Consider the following 19,189-nt stretch of genomic DNA (forward strand, 5'->3'; position numbering starts at 1 on the left):
TCCAGTATTTCTTATTTTTTCCATAAAAAATCCTCGTGAAGTTTCAGCCCATTTGGAGTTGTGCAGAATAGGTGGCCTGGCATAGCTTTTCCAGGTCCAGATTTTCCAGCTGCCGAAATTCTCCCTCTTTCTGTGTATCTTGCAGATTATGAGAGAAAAGGCATTAGAATTACTCCAAAAAGCATTATTATGCATAAAAACATTATAAATAACAGTAGGTAAACATGATGCAAAATTAACGTATCATGGATCAAAGTGAGGAGGAGGAGGAGGGATTGGGGATTTCCGCGCATGAGCACCTGACCAGCTCTAGGGCTCGGGGGAGTAAGTATTGAGAAACCGAGGGTGCTCGATGGCAAAGATGGCCCCTCCCCTACTTTCCTTTTTTCCTATATATATATTACAAAAATGATAATGAGCGGGCATTCTTGAAACGGTTTATGACGCGGACATCCAATCAATCAATCCCTTTAGAGCATCTTCAACATCAACTCTATTTTTGAGCACGTAGGGCATGAGATGGCAAAAGGTGCCCTCTAACATCTACCCAATCCTAAGAATTGTGCAAAAAAATGTTGGGTAGCTAAAAAAGGCTCCTCGTGAGGCAAATTCGGGGCACTTGGGGCGGGGGAATGGGACGGTCAATCCCTATACTATTCACTAAAAATGGGACCCACTAGCCCAATACCCACGATGCACCAGGGCGCTCCATTTCCTAGGAGTTTAGTAACTCTAGGGATGAAAGTTTTAATATGCCCTTTTATTTCCTCTCCCGACTCTAAGAGGCTAGGACAATCCTTCCCCTTCGGACTTCATCGACGAGCCTGTGGACTCACTTTCCCTCTGCTTGCCGCTCCGACGACCGGTAGTGGGGAGAGGAATCTTGATGTCTCCGCTCTGGTTAGTAGTTTAGGTTAGGATATTTTTAATCCTCGCGTTGAGTTTTTCTTCCTGGCTTTGATCCTTCCCGAGTTCATTCGTCTGGACATAGTCGATGAAGCATACCGTTTATTGTCTACATGAAAAAAGAACAACTCACATATTGAACGCCACATATAATACTTACCCGAACTCAACATCTCGGCTCCTTCTTAACTTATGTATGAAACTTGAAGAAATTTCACCGTTGCCCTATGTCATCCTTAGTCAAATTCGCACTTGTCTCATCTTTTCCCCGGATAGTCTCTGGCATGTCCCACTCCGCGTCGTGTACGCCCCACACATCTCCGTGCCTTCCTTAACGGTCTGTGTATGCATGATCATGTCACGATGCGCTCAAGACTCCTCCGAACCTTGTACGCACATCGCCATCCCATCACGCACACCACAGACCCTCACGCTACCATCTTCATACACAACCATGTACAAAGAAATAAAGCCAAACCCCATCATATAAGCCTTCCCGTGTGCAGTTCACCGTGAAGATAACTCCACCACCACGTGCTAGGTTGTAGGTCAATTAGCTTTTTCTACCTTTTCCTTCGATGGATAGCACCGGTCCTTTGCGAGGCTTTTTTTCACAACAAATTCCGCTTGGTGTCTTCTCACGTAGTTTTTTTAGAACAATCACACTCCACTTTATTCAGTGTTCATAGGGATCATTACAATATCATAGGGACCTCCTAGCCATAAGTGGCGTCCCACCCGAAAAGAAAGTGAAAAATTTGCAAGACAATGGGCTTCAAAATTGCAATTTCTACTTTCGTGGAACTGGTCCTCTCATGTAGCTACTTCCGCTACTACCTGCCACGCATGCATAGAGCTCCTATGGGGCGCGTTAAGCGCCACGGAAGCGTCCAGGTGCCCACGGGCCATCGCTTGTCGGCCGGCCGATGTATGCCGAGCGCTTGATCGCATTTAACATGCCATGCCAACCCTTGACTTATGGAAAAACAAAAAAAAATCACAAAAAAGGAAAAAGATTGTGAATTAAAAAATGTTCATGGATTTTGGAAAAAAGTTCACAAATTTGAAAAAAAATCATCAAATTTGCAAAAAAATCAATTTGGAAAAAGGTTCATCGAATTTGCAAAAAAAAAAACGATTTGTAAAAGTTCATTGAATTTGAAAAAAAATTCATCAAACTTTGATTTTTAAAAAAGTTAAACAATTTTGCGAAAAAGAAATTCATCGATTTGAAGAAAAAGTTTACGATTAAAAAAAAGTTCATCGAACCAGAAAAAGGAAAAAGAAAATTAAACATAAATATTATTAATTTACAGTGCTTAGTAAGTTCATAGATATGCATGTTCTATGCCTAGTATGCACTCCCGTATTACATATTAGTATGAGATTAATACTGTTAGTGACATCATCACATTGTATTTCTGAATTAAATTAATCAGAAAATTATTAATTTACCCAAGCACTTCGTATAGCTATTGCAAAAGATTTTTATACCGGACCTTGCAAACCGACCTGGTAGTGTAGGCTATCCATGGCAGAGACCGTTAGTCGGAACCACCTCATGAATGGCATCACAAAGACTCAAGAGCATGATGAAGGTGTTGCATTGTCAAAAAAAAAGAAAAGAAGAAGGATGAAGGTGTTGATACTCCAGTTAGGCATTTGTGCTCCAAGAGAGCTTCACGGACAGAAATGCAAGCGTAGATGGCAGGAGTGATGCTGAAGCGAGAAAAACGTGTTTGCAGGGCCTTCGTCCTCAGCGTCGGTGAGCAGCAAACCTCCGCTGAGTAGCAAATATGGGAAAGTTCTGATCTGATAGTGTCTCTGTTTACTCCTGATTTACTTACATATATATCTTTGTTGTTACGTTCATATTTGGGCATTGCAAGAGGCATCATTTTGTCAGCAGTAAGGGAGTTGCACACCTAGCTAGCATAGCAGGAAACAACATTCCTACGGCCAAAAAATATATATGCGGTTCCGTAGCCGTATGATTAGAGCATCATCGACCGTGCTCAACAACAGCAGCAACAAAAAATAGTGAAGCAAGCATTGGAAATAATGGGTAGGGAGGAAAGATGATGATCATGCCGGCCAGCATGAATATGTGTTGAAAGAGCTTAGGTAGCGGGCAAAGGCCATACGAGTAGATTATAGTCAAACAAGAAACATAGGCTTACAAGCCGATGTAAGATGGATAGACTGCCCAAAAGATAAAACTAGTAGCTAAGCTATATGTATGATGACTAATACAATCCTCATGACAAGCTAGTCTCTTCGTCCCATAATATAATAACACTAATATAAGAGCGTTTTTGATACTAGTGCAGTGTCAACTAGTATGCCGTGGAAGAGGTGGATTCAACTAGTAACTTGTCCCACCAGTCGGCAACAGACTTTTTTGGTGGAGCAAACACGAGCAAGCCGATGCCAACTCCAGTCAAAAGGCCAGACGTACATGCCCCCAGAAACTTGTAGTAAGTATTGCGTCTTTCATGGCGTCGACAGAAACGCCTGCAAAACAATACAATACAATAAAAAAAATATACGGATGAGATGGAATATATAACATTGATGAATTGGATTTGTAGCTTAATGAAAGACGTTTTTGCAGCTTAGTCTTAGTACTATCTAATCCATTAGATTTGTAGCTTAGTCTTAGTACTATCTATGGGACATATAACAAACAATATGCGAAATAATAATCAAATGAGACAAGATAGTTACCAGATTGGGTCTTGGGGTCTAGGGTTGATTTGCGAGGAGAGGCGCTGCATGAGAAGCATGTACTTGCGACTCATCCTGCGCGGAACATCGTAGGTGGTAACCATGCCATGCACCTTGTCGAACAGCTCCTCTTTGGCCTCCTCGATCTCCGCCACGCGGGCCGCCGCGTCCCTCATCTCCTCCGGGCTGCAGGGCTTGCTGTGGGCGAGCCGCCGCCTTCCCTCCGCCACGGGCGCTCGCCGGAGCAGAGCGCCACCGCCGAGGCCGAGGCCGAATCTCATCGCCGCCGCCATCGACTTCTTCACTTGATGCCAGATGATCCAATCAATCGATTCTACTCCAGTATATATATCAGATCAGAGGGAGGTGCCTTCGTTCCTGTCTGCAACACGAAGCTCTTTTTTTTTGGGGATCTGCACGAAGCTCTTTTTCCCTTGCTCGCTCGCCTCAGGTATACTCCAGCCCAAGGCCCAACCCACATATCCACTTTGGCCTTTTTCAGTCCTCCCCTCAAAAGAAAAAAAGGTGATTCGAGCTTGGGGATGAACACGTGCGAGGTCGAGGAGATGCTAAAGGAGTTAGGGGCTCTCCGGAGAGGATCTCGACGACGTTGTGGTTGATGATGAGGAGGCGATTCCAGAAAGGACGACGCGGTGGATGGCCATAGCCCAAGTTCATATGAAAAGAAAAAAAACTATTGCCATTTTTTTGCGGGGTAACTATTGCCATTTTTGGTTCTTTAAGAACATGAGGGTAGCCTGGGACCTGGACAAGGAGGTGACGATTCGGTGGGCAACTTGTACACGTTGCAGTTCTCCCGTCTTTGGGATTTGGAGAGAGTGATGGAGGAGGGGCCTTGGACTTTCCCCGGCAACGCTGTCATGTTGGCACCTTATGATGGCTTCACCAGACTATCTTCCTTTGCCCTAATTAAGATACTCTTGAAATATGGATACAAATCCACGACCTCCCAAATAGATACTACCCGCTACTGAAATCCTTGGCAGCAAAGGTTGGGGAATATGTCTATCCTGAGCCGGAATCCCACGACTTCGAGGGAAACCTTTTCAGGGTGCGAGTTAGGATTAATGTTGTTACTCTTGTTAAGGGGAAGAAGCAGGAGGTGTTCATTGTCAGGTATGAGTGTCTTCCGGACTTGTGTGCTGTGTGTGGATATCTCGGCCATGGCTTCAAAGAATGTAGTGATGGAGTACACCCTCCTTCAGTGCTTGTGTTGAAAATTATCTCACCAAAATTAGGCCTCCTTAATTTTAGGCAACAAAATGACCAAAATTTATCCTCGATAGGTCAAGTTGGCATGCGTGAAAAAAATCGAACAACTCAATAAGGTCGGACTTGGTAATGTCCTAGAAGTTCTGATAAAAATCTACGGGGAAACCATTAGGACCTGGAGCTTTGTTATGTTCAATTTGGAACACTGCAACTTTGATCTCCTCTTCGGAGAAAGGTGTCGTGAGTATGCCATTTTCTTCCTCGTGACTTAAGGGATGTCATCCGTTCGATCTTCATCGAGGGTAAAATTCCTTGCCTCCGAAGCCCCAAATAGAGACTTGTAGTATCTCGTTATATATCGCTTTAACTCTTCTTGGCCCTCGATCTGTCCCTCATCTAGTTGGAGGCTAAAATACACTTCTTCCTATGTCGCTCATTAGCGAACATTTGGAAGTAATGTGTATTGTTGTCTCTGACCAGGATGAAATCGACTTTGGATCTTCGGTACCATTTGATTTCGTCCTCTCTCAACAGATGCACAATTTTCTCATTGGCTTGATTTTTCATCACAGTCTCTTGTTGAGGCAAAGTGTGAGTCTCTGTGATTTTATCGAGATCATCAATAATGGCAGCAAGTCATTTCTTTTCTTTCTTATACATACCACTGATGTGCTTCACCCATCCAGAAAGGAACTACCTTGCGGCATGGATTTTAGAATTCCATCTCTTAATGGACGTGCTTCCAGTTGTGCGGCTTTACTGAACATTCTTGATTATGTTTGCAATGCCTTCCCGATGTAACCAAGTTAATTCAAATTTGAATGGTCGGCGAGCATGTGGGGAGACATCAGAGTTAGAATGAAGAGTAATAGATGCATGGTCTGAAAGTGTCTCAATACGCTCTAGGGCACACACAGTTGGCAATGAGAATTTTAATTCCCACTCAGTATCCATAAGCACCTGATCGAGTTTCTCGTATGTCGGCACCAAACAATTATTAGCCCAAGTGTACTGTCATCCCCACATCTTGGCTTCCCTTAAATTCAAACTGTCAATATCAACGTTGAATAAGAAGTCTAGTCGAAGCGGTCATTATTTTTCTCTTCCTCATACCATATGTTATTAAAGTCCCCCAATAACCAGGGGATGTGGATTATCTTTTCTTTAGAAGAGGGGTGTGGATTATCCTTTTCCGGGTTCACCAATTCCCGTAGGAAGGCGGGTTTCATTCCCATCTCGGGCAGCCCATAGATTGCCACCAGCCCATGACATTTTCCCCCTCGCGCTGCATCCCTCTCCCACCTGAGTGTGTGCTCCCTGCACAGGGCCCAAAGCTCCCGCCGCTATGGTCACCGTCACCGCCTCGCCATCGTGGCCAACGACGTCACAGATGCACAATACCATGTCCAGAATCTGAGAGTCTTCCTTCTCGTCACCCTCGTGGAAGGAATCGGTCAGGGAACGCCTCTTCTTACCCGATGTCGTTTGACATCGCCTTCATCGTTTTGCTGCCTCTCCCACCGCCGCCGCCCTAGCCTCACAATCATCTCCGCTTCATTTGCCCTCTGATTTTGATCTGCTATATTTATCACCGTCGTCTCGCCAAGATTTTGTTAACTAAATAGGGAGGTGCACTCCAGGCTCGCGTGATTTAACTGATCACGAATGAGATCATAATTCATAAACAGTGTTCACCGCTCTATTTATTTGCTCGAGCGGTGAGAGAGGCGGAACACGAAGGCTCTGTTCGCTCGCTCGCCCCCACCCCGCCGGCGATGGACAAACCCCCGACCCCCTTCTCCTCCAGCCCCTCCAGTTCCTTCTTCCCTGCCGCCGCCGCTGGCGTGGTCCGTCGGGCCCCGTCCGTGCGGCACTGGCGGCGGCGGGCCTTTCCTTCCCCGCACGTGTAGGGGACGCGGGGCCCCCCTGATGGTGGCGCCGCTCCTCGGCTGGCGGCGGTGTGGTTCGGCGGCAGGGTTCCCGTGGGCCTCGAGCGCCCTTGACACGACGGCGTGGTCTCGTTGGCTGCGGGGCGGCGTGGTGTGCTGCTTGCTCGCGAAGCCTGCTCGGCCCAGATCTGGGCCCTTTCGGGCCCCATCTGGGCGGGTGCGGGCCGGCGGTTCGGGCGCGGCTCCCTGGTGGTGGTGGAGAGGCGTCAGTGCCTGCGGGTGGTGACGGCTCCGGCGGTCGGCGTGCTGCAGCGTGGCAGCAGGAACTGTCCAGACCCTTTGGGATCCGTCCGGGCCTGTGGAGGCCTGGTAAGTCCCTGTCGCTGCGTCCGGTCGGCTCGGGGCGGCGGTGGAGGTTGTCCCCTCCTGTCGGCTGCGTTGCGGTTGTCCCCGAGCCCGTTGTCTCCTTGTTCTCCCTAGAGGTCTCATGTTGGTTGCCTCAGTGAGACGGCGAAGTTGGTTCGGTGACCGTGGTGGCACAGGCTGGTGGGCGGCATGTTGGGTGGTGCACTTCCAATCGTCCGGGGTGGCGGTGGTTGTTTCGGGGTGGGAGAAATCCCTGGCGGTGCGGCTACGCCCGCGGGCTCCGCTGAACCTTCATGAGGGGCGTCGGTGATACCCCTTCCTCACTGCCAACCGCGTACCGGGGGAAACTCTAGGACTTGTCCGGGCAGCAGTGGCGTTGTCGTCGCTTTCCTTCCCGAAGGTGTTGCTTGGTACGCGAGGCTTCGGAGTGCTAGGAGTGCGGTGGAACTTCTCCGGAGGGTGCAACAGATGTCGGCCGTCCTTGCTTCGTTGATCTGTCGGTGTCGGCATTTGTTTCTCTTTCTTTCTCTCGTTTTTTTTGGGGTTTGTTTGTGCTGCGCTCCAGCAAACTGGTTGTATATGATAGTTGCTTTATAATATAAAATGAAGGAAATCCTTTATCATCATTTGTCTGCTCTAGCTAGAGGCCATCATCTCCGGCCGGCCAAGTTCCCTGTCACCAATTTGCACTTGTTTTTTGCACGCGGCTGGTTGTGGACGTCCAGCCATGTTGTCGATTGGTTGATTCACACCATGCATGTTCATTTCACTTCACTTCAGTTGGTTGGTACTGAAATTTAAGCACAACTTTCTGTAGGAAAGCTTGTTTTGCAAGCTATTTATTTCATTTCACTTCAGTTGGTTGGTACTGAAATTTAAGCACAACTTTATGTAGGAAAGCCCTGCTCGTTCAAGTTCAAGTTCAGTTGCGATAATTAATAGCCAGTGGAGGAATGTACTCCCCCCGTCTCATAATATAAGATCGTTTTGCAAGCTAGGATCTTATATTATGGGAGGAGGGAATACCAATGTTGATGTGTGTGTGTTGCAGCCAGCGGACCAAGGTGGTGAGATTTTTTTATGTGTGATTTAAATAGACATACATTTTTTCACAAATAAATTGTCCAAGGTGAATTATTGCCAATGTCTCTTCCCAAGAATCATGATGGACAAACTGACAATTCAAAAGGACCGGATCCAACTTTATGTTAGACTTATATGTGCAATTCAAAAGGACGGTCTAACTATATCGAAGTTAGAAATCCTTTTATTCTCATCATCATACGCACGACCTTCCTCAAGTGTCGAAGTACGCCCGGAACTTCTCCACCACCAGCCAAGGGCTCGTCAGGGTTTTGTACAGACTTATATGTGCAATAATGGATTGATATTCACGGATTTGCTTGCTTCTGTTTTGTGCTCTCAAAACATGCTTGTGCAGCTGGTTCATAATCAGTTCATATCTGAGACAAAATTTAGGGAGGGTGTCTGATTTCATTGGATCTTTTACAGTGTTTCCCAAGTGGGATGAGCATAGAGCTAGAGGTACCATAGCATTACAATGTACTAGACACTCTTTAGTATGTAACTTTAGAGTAAAACTATCGGTTATGTGCAGAACTTAGTGTAGAACATTTTTCTTTTGCCGACATGGTAAAGTAGAACAAGAGACTGATGGCCCTTACGCAATTTCAGCTAGGCGAACCAGCAGCTGGTGTTCCGATGAGGAAGTTGTGATACACTGACTTCATACTTGATGTTTACTGAATTTGAAAGAGTCGTACGGCTCGTCATTGGAAGAGGCAACATTTGTTGAGTACTCCCTCCGTTCACTTTTGTAAGTCGTTTCAGACAACTCAAAATAGGCTGTTTTGAGCATTGTCTGAAATGTTTTCAAGGTCTTATAAAAGTGAACAGAAGGAGTAGTAAATAAAGCAGTTGCACACCTAGCATAGCCCTGGTATAAATACGAGTGCAGACAAGAGTCGAACAAGTAGAAATCGTTGGACAAAAAGATAGATAGACCGTCCAAACATATAATAGCACTTAGTTGGTAGCCAAGCAAAGCTAATTAACATAAACCTCATGACAAGGAAGCTAGTCTTGTTGGCATTCTAGTATATATATATGTTGTTGAAGCAGGGCATGGATGGATTCTAACTGGTTAGCTTGTCCCACCAGTCGACAACCCACTTCTTTGGTCGATGATGAGGTCCGTGTAGGAGCAAGAAGAGGCCGGCTGAGCCGACAAGGCCACAAGTAGTCACCCCCACAAACTTGTAGAAAGTATTGCGTCTTTCGGTGCGTCGGCAGAAACGCCTACGGTACAACAACACAATACATGAGATGAGTTCTCAAAGACCAGACCAGACCAGACCAGAATACCAGATATATGTAAATCTATCTAGAGACAAATCTAAAAGCAAACAATATATAGTATGAATATGTGTAAATCCAAATCGATAGTAAGTACTAGAAGGATAGTGCAGCAGCAGCAGTAGAGTAGTTGTTACCAGGCTGGGTCGTATGGTCTAGGCTGGATTTGTGAAGAGAGGCGCTGTGACAGCAGCAAGTGCTCCCGTTTCATGCTGTGGGGAACGTTGTAGTTGCTATTGAGGTCAATGACCATGTCGAACAGCTGCTCCTTTGTCTTGCCGATTTGCGCCGCGCGGGTCGCCACCTCTCTCATCTCCTCCGGGGTCGTGTGGACGAGGCGCTGCCTTGCCTCCACCACGGGCGCCCGCCGGAGCAGAGCGCCGCCACCGACCCTCATCGCCGCCGCCATCGCCATCGCCATCGATTTCTTGTTATGTTTATTTATGCCGGATGCTCTCTGGTCTTCCTGGTCTGGTCTGGTCGATCTATGTATATCAGATCAGAGGGAATAGGGATGGTGCTTGTGCCACGTATAACCAACCCAGAGAAGAGGCCCTGCCCCCCCCCTCCCCCCCTAGTAGTAATCCTAATCCCACAAGAAGAAAAAGGAAAAAGAAAAACAGCTAACCGCGGCGAGCGAGGAACCCTAATCGTCAATCGATCGACCGATCTCCCAGATTGATCCGTGGTGGAGACGGACTATGATTAACTCTAGACGAGGTAGGGTTGGAGAGGAGCAGCTTTATTTTTAGAAGAACAACACTACCTTTATTGCATAATACTTCCTCCGTCTCAAAATAAGTGTCTTAAAAGCGGGAGCATCAAAGTTTACAGGGATACATAAATCGGATGGGGAAGAGTTTAGCCATAAGTGTCGGCCTGCATCCATGCATCGAGGATGCCGTTCTGGCTACTCTATGAGCTTCTCCATTAGTGGTGTGCTGTTCGAAGCAAAATTTTCATGAGCCAAAAGAACTGATCCGATCGCCTGAAGAACCATAGTGTGTCCGCCAAGATTCTTTGTCACCTCGATGTCTCCAACAACACTTTGACAGTTGGATGATATGAGAATACTTTGAAGGCCCAGTTCCTCAGCAAGAGCAATTGCCTACCGACATGCAAGAGCCTCAAGAGTTTCCGGGTCAGTGATCCCAGGAAACTTCAGAGCTGACGCCCCATGAAAAATGCCACTGCAACTTTTGCAATTGAATCAGATTGGATTTCGTAGTATATCATTGTGAACCAAACTATTACTATTTCATCTAAATTGAATAACCAAGGACTAAATTTGACTATGGATTCTGATAACTCGAGAAGTTTTTATTTGGTTATGATCCAAAAAGAAAAAAGAAAGGTTTAACAAGCCATGAGAAAATATGAAATTTGGCTCACCCACAAAAAGTTTGTTCTGCCGGAACACTTCCTCTAGCAACTTGAGATGCTCCACCATGGTAGAACTGTACACTAGAATGTCATCGAAAAAGACCAATACCCCTTTCCAACATATCTCTTTAAAAACACTATTCATGACTTGTTGAAAGGTTGCCGGGGCATCACCTTGAATTCAAAAAGCCGGTCCTTCAGGCTGTTTTGTAGATATCCTATTCCTTTCGTTCTTACTTGGAAAACACCACTGAAAATGGCATTATTCAAAATTTGGAAATTGCAGTGACGTTTCTCGGAATCGCAGAATTCGAGTGATATTTATCAAATTAACCCTACTAATAATTACTCCCTGTGTCCCATAATGTAGGACGTTTTTTGACACTACTACATTATGGGACGGAGAGGGTGCACCTTTTACCGACGTGTGCATCATCCCTGTGAGCGCAGGTGCAGTGTGCTGATGTGAGTGTGTGCATCTACGTTGTTTCTTTATTTTAGATCCCAGGAGTAATGGTTAAACAGTAGTAACGGTTTATATATTTATTACTTTGTTACTAGTACTATGCCCGTGCGTTGCAACGGGATATAAATATTCTGGTACGTTAGCTAGTGATTTACCTGTCAATAATAATGTAATTGTGTAAATAAATGTTCATCAAATTCTGCCCTTAAATTACCTTATATTTTTATTATAAGTCTCGTAAGTAAACTAAAGTGAAATTGATTCATAAGGTAAATTAAGGTGATTCATTATCAGATACATGGAAGGTTGGACGAAGGGTGTGGGAAGAAAGGTCGTTCTTTTTAAGTAGTATAGTAGAGATAGAGATAAGTTTATTAGTAAGTAAATTAAAGTGGAATTGGTTCAGAAGGTAAGTAAATTAAGATGATTGATTATCATATACGTACATGAAAGGTTGGACGAAGGGGTGGTGGGAAGAAAGGTGAAATGAGAACCTTACATTCTTTTTAAATAGTAGAGATTTAACCACTATTGACTTTATTGAATATATTTACGGAAATTAACGTTTCTACAGCTAGCCGGCCATTCAAATAAACAAAATCTTCCCTGCCTTGCTAAATCGTAAAACAATCTCGACAAGATGAATAACCACAAAAAATTCAGTTCCCAAGCTAGCAACAGCGGAATGAACATTGCTCCTCCACAGAATTACAACTGGTACAAATTTTCAATTTGGCATCGCATCCTCCTCTCTCCAGAGAGAAAACTCAGTACCGGTAGTCGTCTTTGTAATAATGCCGGGGAACCATCCAGTCATAAACGTAGTCATACTCGAAGCCTTGTTGAACAAAGAGGTCTTTGAACAGCTTCCTGAGGTACGCATAGTCTGGCTCGTCCTCGAACCCCAGCGAGCGGCAGTAGATGAGGTAGGACGCGAACTCGGCTGGATGTCCGCGGCAGAGCTCCTCGGGTGAGGTAGCGATCTTCATGTCCTTGATCATGTCGTGCGTCTCCCTGTGGTTCCCGGCGTCCGCGTCCTGCCACGGGAGGCTGAGGACAGATATAGCAACAACAACACCATGTGTTAGTTAGCAGTGTGCATTAACTACAGGGAGAGGGAATGGTAGAGATTGATCGAGCGCAGGAGCTTAAGCTGGAGAGGACTGACCTTCCTCGGAGGAAGTAGAGCAGCATGTAGCCGACGGATTCTAGGTCATCCCTCCGGCTTTGCTCTGCAGGGAATCAGGTGGGTGTAAGATTTTTGGTGCATAACAAAAAGACAGATCGAAAGTTGTGAGAAGTTCAAGGGGAAACAACTTTGGATGGCTTTAATTTGGCCAGGGGCTCTTGCAGAATATACTGGAGTTCATATTCATGTGTAGAATGAGATAAACCCTTACCGATTCCGAGATGGTTGTTTATGCTAGCGTATCTCGGCGTCCCTTGCAGGCCCATCATGTTCTCCCTGCATTTGGTTAAATAGACAAAACATGTAATTAATATATATGTTTTGTTCCAAAAAAAACTGTTGACTTGTGGGTAATTGAGAACACATTATTGCTCATTACTATGAATCAATGTTAAAAAAATGGCATGTTTACCTGTATGGGATGTGCTTCTTGCCGTACTTGGACGTCTCCATGTACTTCCTCGCGATTCCGAAATCTATAAGATGAACCTGCATGCAGAGAAACGTGGGAAAAACTTAGTAGAAAACAAGTAAACATACATACCTGCTAGCAATGATCAATGCATGAAAATACAAAGAGAACAATGGAATACTATGCAATGATCTATGAACTACAAGTTGGTAATTGATCTATGATAGTACCAGATTGGCGCTCTTGCCACGGCCCATGAGGAAGTTCTGCGGCTTGATGTCCTTGTGCATGAAAGAGTTGGTGTGGAGGCACTCGATCCGGTCAATCTACCCAAAAAACAAACAGAAGACACGCGTTAACTAACTAAAACACCACATGATGCAGGCATGAACAATGGAATTTGGAAGCTTAATTGCGTTGCAAAGCAAATGTATGTATGTATGTATGTATGTATGTGTGTACCATTTGGTCGGCAAGCATGAGGACGGTCTTGAGGGAGAGCTTGGACCCAACAGGTCCATCACCAGGGCGCTGTAGTCGCCCTCGACGCCGAACCACCGGACATTTGGAATCCCGGCTGCCAATGCACAAGCACACAAAGAATTATTATACTAATGTTGGCTATATGTATGCAATTGCAAACAAAATTAAGCAGAGAGATTAATAAGCAAACACAGTTGCATCATGGGTGAAGAATTACCTTGTCCTTGGAGTTTCCTGTAGACCTTGGCCTCGTAGATCAGCTGGGGGAACCTCGCCCTGAGAGACTCCTGGGACGTACAGATCGATGCAAGCAGCGTGGCAAATAATTAAGCAGTTGTAATGAAGAAAACCGAACAACGAGTGCATTGAGGGAGGCGTGTCAAATTAATGAACAAGACAAGGAAGAGGATGAAGGGAGGGGGCTGGCTCACGAGCTTGATGGCGACCTCCTCCTTGGTCTCGGCGTCCGTGCCGTGGTAGATCTCCCCGAAGGAGCCGGTGCCGATGATGGGGCCGACGCGGAAGACGGTGCCGCCGTCACCGTCCCCGTCCCCGGTGGAGATGGCCTCCGGGACCAACTTGAACTTGCGGGGCGGCGGCCTGCTGCGGCCGTGGTGCGATCCCGGCGGCGTTGCTGCGTTCCGGCGTCCTATCATGGCGGCGGCGGCAGAGCGCGCGATCGATCGGTGCGTTCGGGTCTACTCGATCTACACAAGTCTCCTGAACCGCGTAGGACCGACGTAGGTGCTACGTGCAACGAGGGTTTTGGGGACTACGTAGTACAAGTAGTAGGAGTAGTAGTTAGCACAAGACAACAGCAATGCTACACGTACAAACAGTTTACAGGCTTTTACAGGGTGGGCTAGTGTTCATTGGCCAACAGGTGAGCGGGACGGCCCACCCCTCTGAAAATCAGGGGGTCGAGGTTTGTGATTGGTTGTTAGATGAAAACAGTTTACAGGCTTTTACAAACCTTTGTATGTCTAGCATTTTTACACAAGACAAGGGCGGTCCGGGTCGGACCCCACCCCAATAGCCAATTAGCCAGTGCTACACATCAGCCGGTTGAAAAGTTGAGAAAATCATCCGCCTTCTTAACCGTAGGATCCACACCTCCCAGCCGTTCGATTAGGCAAACAGGACCTATTGGTTCGCGTTCTGCGCCGGCCGCTAGCATCGCTTGCCTGCGGTGTTCGCGTCGCGTGGGCGTGGCTCACCACTGACTTGCAGCAAACAGCAACGCTCCGGTGACTGTAGACGCTGACGAAAGCCGCCGTCTGACGCAACTCTCAGCAGTTACTACCGTCCTCGTACTAGACGACGACGAGCACCCCGTCTCCGGCGTCCCCCTTCCTGCTGCGTTGCAGCACCGACGGCGAGTGGCGAGTGCTACATTGGAGCCCAGGTAGCCGCCGCGACGTTTCACTGCAACGACAACATCGGCGCAGACATGGCAGAAGCTGCAACGCAGCGGACGGCGACAACGGCGGAAGCTTAGATGCGGCGCGGGCGGCCATGGCGGATTTGCGCGGCGACGGGTGCTGCCACGCAGCAGGGCGGCCATGGTGGAAGCTGCGACGCACCAGCGTGGCCATGGATGGAAGTTGCGACGCATCGCCGGCGGCCATGGCGGATGCTGCGTGCATCGTTGCTGGCGACTGGTGCTGCGACGCAGCGCGGTGGCCATGGCGGTAAGCTGCGACGCCGACGGCGGAAGCTACGATGGCGCGTGGGGATGCTGCTGTACAGCGACGTCGGCTACGGCGGGCGCTGCGACGCGACAGCGGATTGCGACGGCGCTGGTGGATGCATCGTCGGTGGAGGGGAATGAGATGCGGGAAAGAGAGCGAACGAGGCCGTGCGGCTGTGGAACAGATAAGCGGGGACGAGAGAGCGATGGGGCCACAGAGGGACACGTGGTTGGTGCGCGAGGCGGCTTACGCGAGTGAGAAATCAACCGCTTGTTTTTAATCGTTTTCCATTGCTATAGCCAAGCATCTTTTCTAGTAGTACTACTTTAGCTACCAAAGGATTTTTTTTTTGAACAAAGCAAGGCACCTGAAAGGTGCCTAAATTTCCATTGACAGCTTATGGGGTCATTACAAATTACAGGGGCAAAAGACTGAAGAATAAGAGACAGAGCCCGAAAAAGAGGCTGCAATGGAGAAGCAAAGATAGGTTGAAAACTAATCAACCAGATGAACTGCAGCTTAAAGAAAAGACCAGCAGCGCTGGTAGAGATGTGTTGTCATATGCTTGTGGTAACACCAGAGTCCAGCTATTCTTGCAGGCAGAAGGATTTATAGCCTAGCCTCCCAAACCCTCTATAGCTTAAGTGGACGGCCCGTCATTGGCGGATAAAAAAAAAGAACCACCCAAACACCTCACACCGGCCTTAAATATTCGGACTGATCGGCACCTCTCATATTTAGCTCAAATAGGTGGCAGATATGCAGAGGGCCGGGAGCCATGTAGGCCCATCTTGACCCCACATATATTTATCTCCATCCTCTTAGAACCAAACCCTAACTAGTCCACTCCACTTCACTCCACATAACTGATTGACCAACATGTTGGATCCTCATACCTGCTCCGCTTGCAGTGTGGACTTGATCTTGGCCGCAGTACTTCTCCTTCCTGGTGAAATTTTCAAGTCCAATAGTGATGTGGCTTGTGGCGCCACTGTCAACGTACCAATTCGTGCCGACTCCATATGACCCTTCATAGGCGCCGGCCACCTTCTCGTCATGTGGAGAGTCACCATCATCTTCTTCAAACCTGTACTAGCAATCTTTGGCGGGCTTGGTTTGTCGTAGATCTGACAATGTACAACATCCGTGAGGACTTGGAGGAGCTGTTGCGATGGCCGCTGTTGTTGGTGTAGGAGGGGCAACCGCTGGAGCGCTGGTTGTTGGTGCTGATGTTGCCGCCTCTCTTGCCCTTTTTCCACGGCGGGGAACAGTAGAAAGAACCACCACCACGTCGCACAAGATTTGAAATCGGCGGTGTTGCTCGAGCCATGAAACATCTCCACTCTTTGATCAAAATTACTCATTTGAGCAAAAAGATCATCGAGGGGACCGCCTCAGTGCGGGCATCGAGAGTCGACACCAGGGGGGCTGGCATTCCTTGTGAAGACCGACGATGATGTAGGAGATCACCTCGTCCTCGTCCAACGGCTTTCCCGCAGTAGCGAGTTCGACAGCGAGGGAGAGCATGTAGGCAAAGTAGACACCCACAGTATGGGTTCCCTTCTACGCGTTGGAGAGGGTGATGTGGTTGTCGTTCACATGTGATTGAAACTGCGACGAGAACATGCTCGCGATTGCAATCCAAAGCTCATGTGCCTTGTGGATGGAGGTGACCTTAACAAGAACCTCTCGGAATAAGTCGTTCAGTAGATGCACAAGTACTAGTAGAAAACAGGGCTTTGGTCCAGGCCGGGTCAGTCCATTAGTCCCGGTTCAGTCCAGAACTGGGACCAATATGGGCATTGGTCCCGGTTCGTGAGCCCAGGGGGGCGGTCGGGCCACGTAGGCCATTGGTCCCGGTTCATCTGGACCTTTTGGTCCCGGTTGGTGGGATGAACCGGGACCAATGGGCCTCGCTCCTGGCCCACCACCATTGGTCCCGGTTGGTGGCTTAAACCGGGACCAAAGGCTCCCCTTTAGTCCCGGCTCATGTCACCAACCGGGACCAATGAGGTGCCTATATATACCCCTCGCTCGCCAGCAGAGCACCCCAGTGCTCTGTTTTTGTCTGGCCAAGGGGGAGAGGGCTTGGTGGTGCTCTAGCTCACCTCCTATGCACACAAGGTGTTCGATGGAATGCCCGAGCCACACTACTTAAGCTTTATCCTCTCCAAGCTCGACCTCCAAGCTCCATTTTCCATAATATTTGTCTAGGTTTAGCGGTCCATCACGCCCTGTCCCCGTCTTCACCGCCGTCAATCACCCGCGCCGAGCTCATCGCCGGCACCACCGTGGTGAGCCTCTTGTTCTTATCTTCTTTCTGAAAGGAAAAATATTCTTACTTGTATGTTTACATAGATACTTGTATTATTTTCTTACTTTTATTATTGCATCTTATATAGTGCGATGGTTTTGGTATCCGCCCCCGTCGGCCCTCGTCCTGTCTATGATTCGGATGTGGTATATATATCATCTTTATAACTATTGGTTCATTTATTGTTTAGGAAAATTATGCCGACCAACGTGACATAGATTTTATTTATGTAGGATGTATGTGAATCGGAAATGCCAACCGACCCTATTGTCGAGAGGTTAAATTTAGTTGAAGAATAAAACAATTTGTTGAAGGAAAAAATAAAAAAAATTGAGGAGGAGAAGATGATATTGGAGTTGCATGTTGCGGATGTCGTTGATGATCACAAGATCAAGATGGACGCAATGCGCTTGAAGATTAGAAAGATTAGAAAATATGCCATTCATACCGAGGCTTGGTATCATTATGCCGTTGGATCAATTGTTACCTTGGTTGCGGTTATGATCGCATTTGTTTTCGCATTGAAATGTTTTACATAGTTTCAATGTATGGTTTAATTAATTAGATGCTCTGGAGAGCTATACGGGATTGATTAAGTCCTCTCCAGAGCATCTCCAGAGCTCTCCAGAGCATCTAATTAATTAAACCATACATTGAAACTATGTAAAACATTTTAATGCGAAAACAAATGCGATCATAATCGGAACCAAGGTAACAATTGATCCAACAGCATAATGATACCGAGCCTCGGTATGAATGGCATATTTTCTAATCTTTCTAATCTTCAAGCGCATTGCATCCATCTTGATCTTGTGATCATCGACGACATCCGCAACATGCAACTCCAATATCATCTTCTCCTTCTCAATTTTTTTTATTTTTTCCTTCAACAAATTGTTTTCTTCTTCAACTAAATTTAACCTCTCGACAATAGGGTTGGTTGGCATTTCCGATTCACATACATCCTAGATAAATAAAATCTATGTCACGTTGGTCGGCATAATTTTCATAAACAATAAATGAACCAATAGTTATAAAGATAATATACATACCACATCCGAATCATAGACAGGACGAGGGCCGACGGGGGCGGATACCAAAACCATCGCACTATATAAGATGCAATAATAAATGTAAGAAAATGATACAAGTATCTATCTAAACATACAAGTAAGAATATTTTTCCTCTCAGAAAGAAGATAAGAACAAGAGGCTCACCACGGTGGTGTCGGTGATGAGATCGGCGTGGGTGATCGACGGCGGTGAAGACGGGGACGGGGCGTGACGGACCGCTAAATCTAGACAAATCTCGAGGAAAATGGAGCTTGGAGGTCGAGCTTCAAGAGGAGAAACCTTAAGTAGTGTGGCTCGGGCATTCCATCGCACACCTCATGTGCATAGGAGGTGAGCTAGAGCACCACAAAGCCCTCTCCCCCTTGGCCAGAAAAAACAGAGCACTGTGCTCTGCTCTTGCGCGAGGGGGTATATATAGGCACCTCATTGGTCTCGGTTGTTGACATGAGCCGGGACTAAAGGGGAGCCTTTGGTCCCGGTTCAAGCCACCAACCGGGACTAATGGTGGTGGGCCAGGAGCGAGGCCCATTGGTCCCGGCTCATGCCACCAACCGGGACCAAAAGGTCCAGTTGAACCGAGACCAATGGCCCACGTGGCTCGGCCGGCCCCCTGGGCTCACGAACCGGGACCAGTGCCCACATTGGTCCCGGTTCTAGACTGAACCGGGACTAATGGGCTG

The 19,189-nt window shown here is 47.2% G+C and overlaps 2 protein-coding genes and 2 pseudogenes across 2 annotated transcripts; all 4 read right to left on the reverse strand.

Annotated features, from left to right (window-relative positions):
- Nucleotides 1-3,120: 3,120 nt before the first annotated feature.
- Nucleotides 3,121-3,826, reverse strand: LOC119349503. Its single transcript, XM_037617547.1, has 2 exons — nucleotides 3,634-3,826; nucleotides 3,121-3,420 (listed from the first exon to the last, which is right to left on the reverse strand). Exons 1-2 carry the CDS (start codon nucleotides 3,807-3,809, stop codon nucleotides 3,243-3,245), a joined length of 354 nt encoding a protein of 117 aa, XP_037473444.1. The 5' UTR covers nucleotides 3,810-3,826; the 3' UTR covers nucleotides 3,121-3,242.
- A 5,248-nt stretch (nucleotides 3,827-9,074) lies between these two features.
- LOC119349512 lies at nucleotides 9,075-9,958 on the reverse strand. The gene is made up of 2 exons (XM_037617557.1): nucleotides 9,635-9,958; nucleotides 9,075-9,440 (listed from the first exon to the last, which is right to left on the reverse strand). Exons 1-2 carry the CDS (start codon nucleotides 9,916-9,918, stop codon nucleotides 9,278-9,280), a joined length of 447 nt encoding a protein of 148 aa, XP_037473454.1. The 5' UTR covers nucleotides 9,919-9,958; the 3' UTR covers nucleotides 9,075-9,277.
- Nucleotides 9,959-12,113: 2,155 nt separating this feature from the next.
- LOC119357225 lies at nucleotides 12,114-15,058 on the reverse strand (annotated as a pseudogene).
- A 1,411-nt stretch (nucleotides 15,059-16,469) lies between these two features.
- LOC119296360 lies at nucleotides 16,470-16,609 on the reverse strand (annotated as a pseudogene).
- Nucleotides 16,610-19,189: the final 2,580 nt, after the last annotated feature.

The sequence above is a fragment of the Triticum dicoccoides genome, chromosome 1A (genome assembly GCF_002162155.2).
Source record: "Triticum dicoccoides isolate Atlit2015 ecotype Zavitan chromosome 1A, WEW_v2.0, whole genome shotgun sequence".
Lineage (NCBI taxonomy): Eukaryota > Viridiplantae > Streptophyta > Magnoliopsida > Poales > Poaceae > Triticum > Triticum dicoccoides.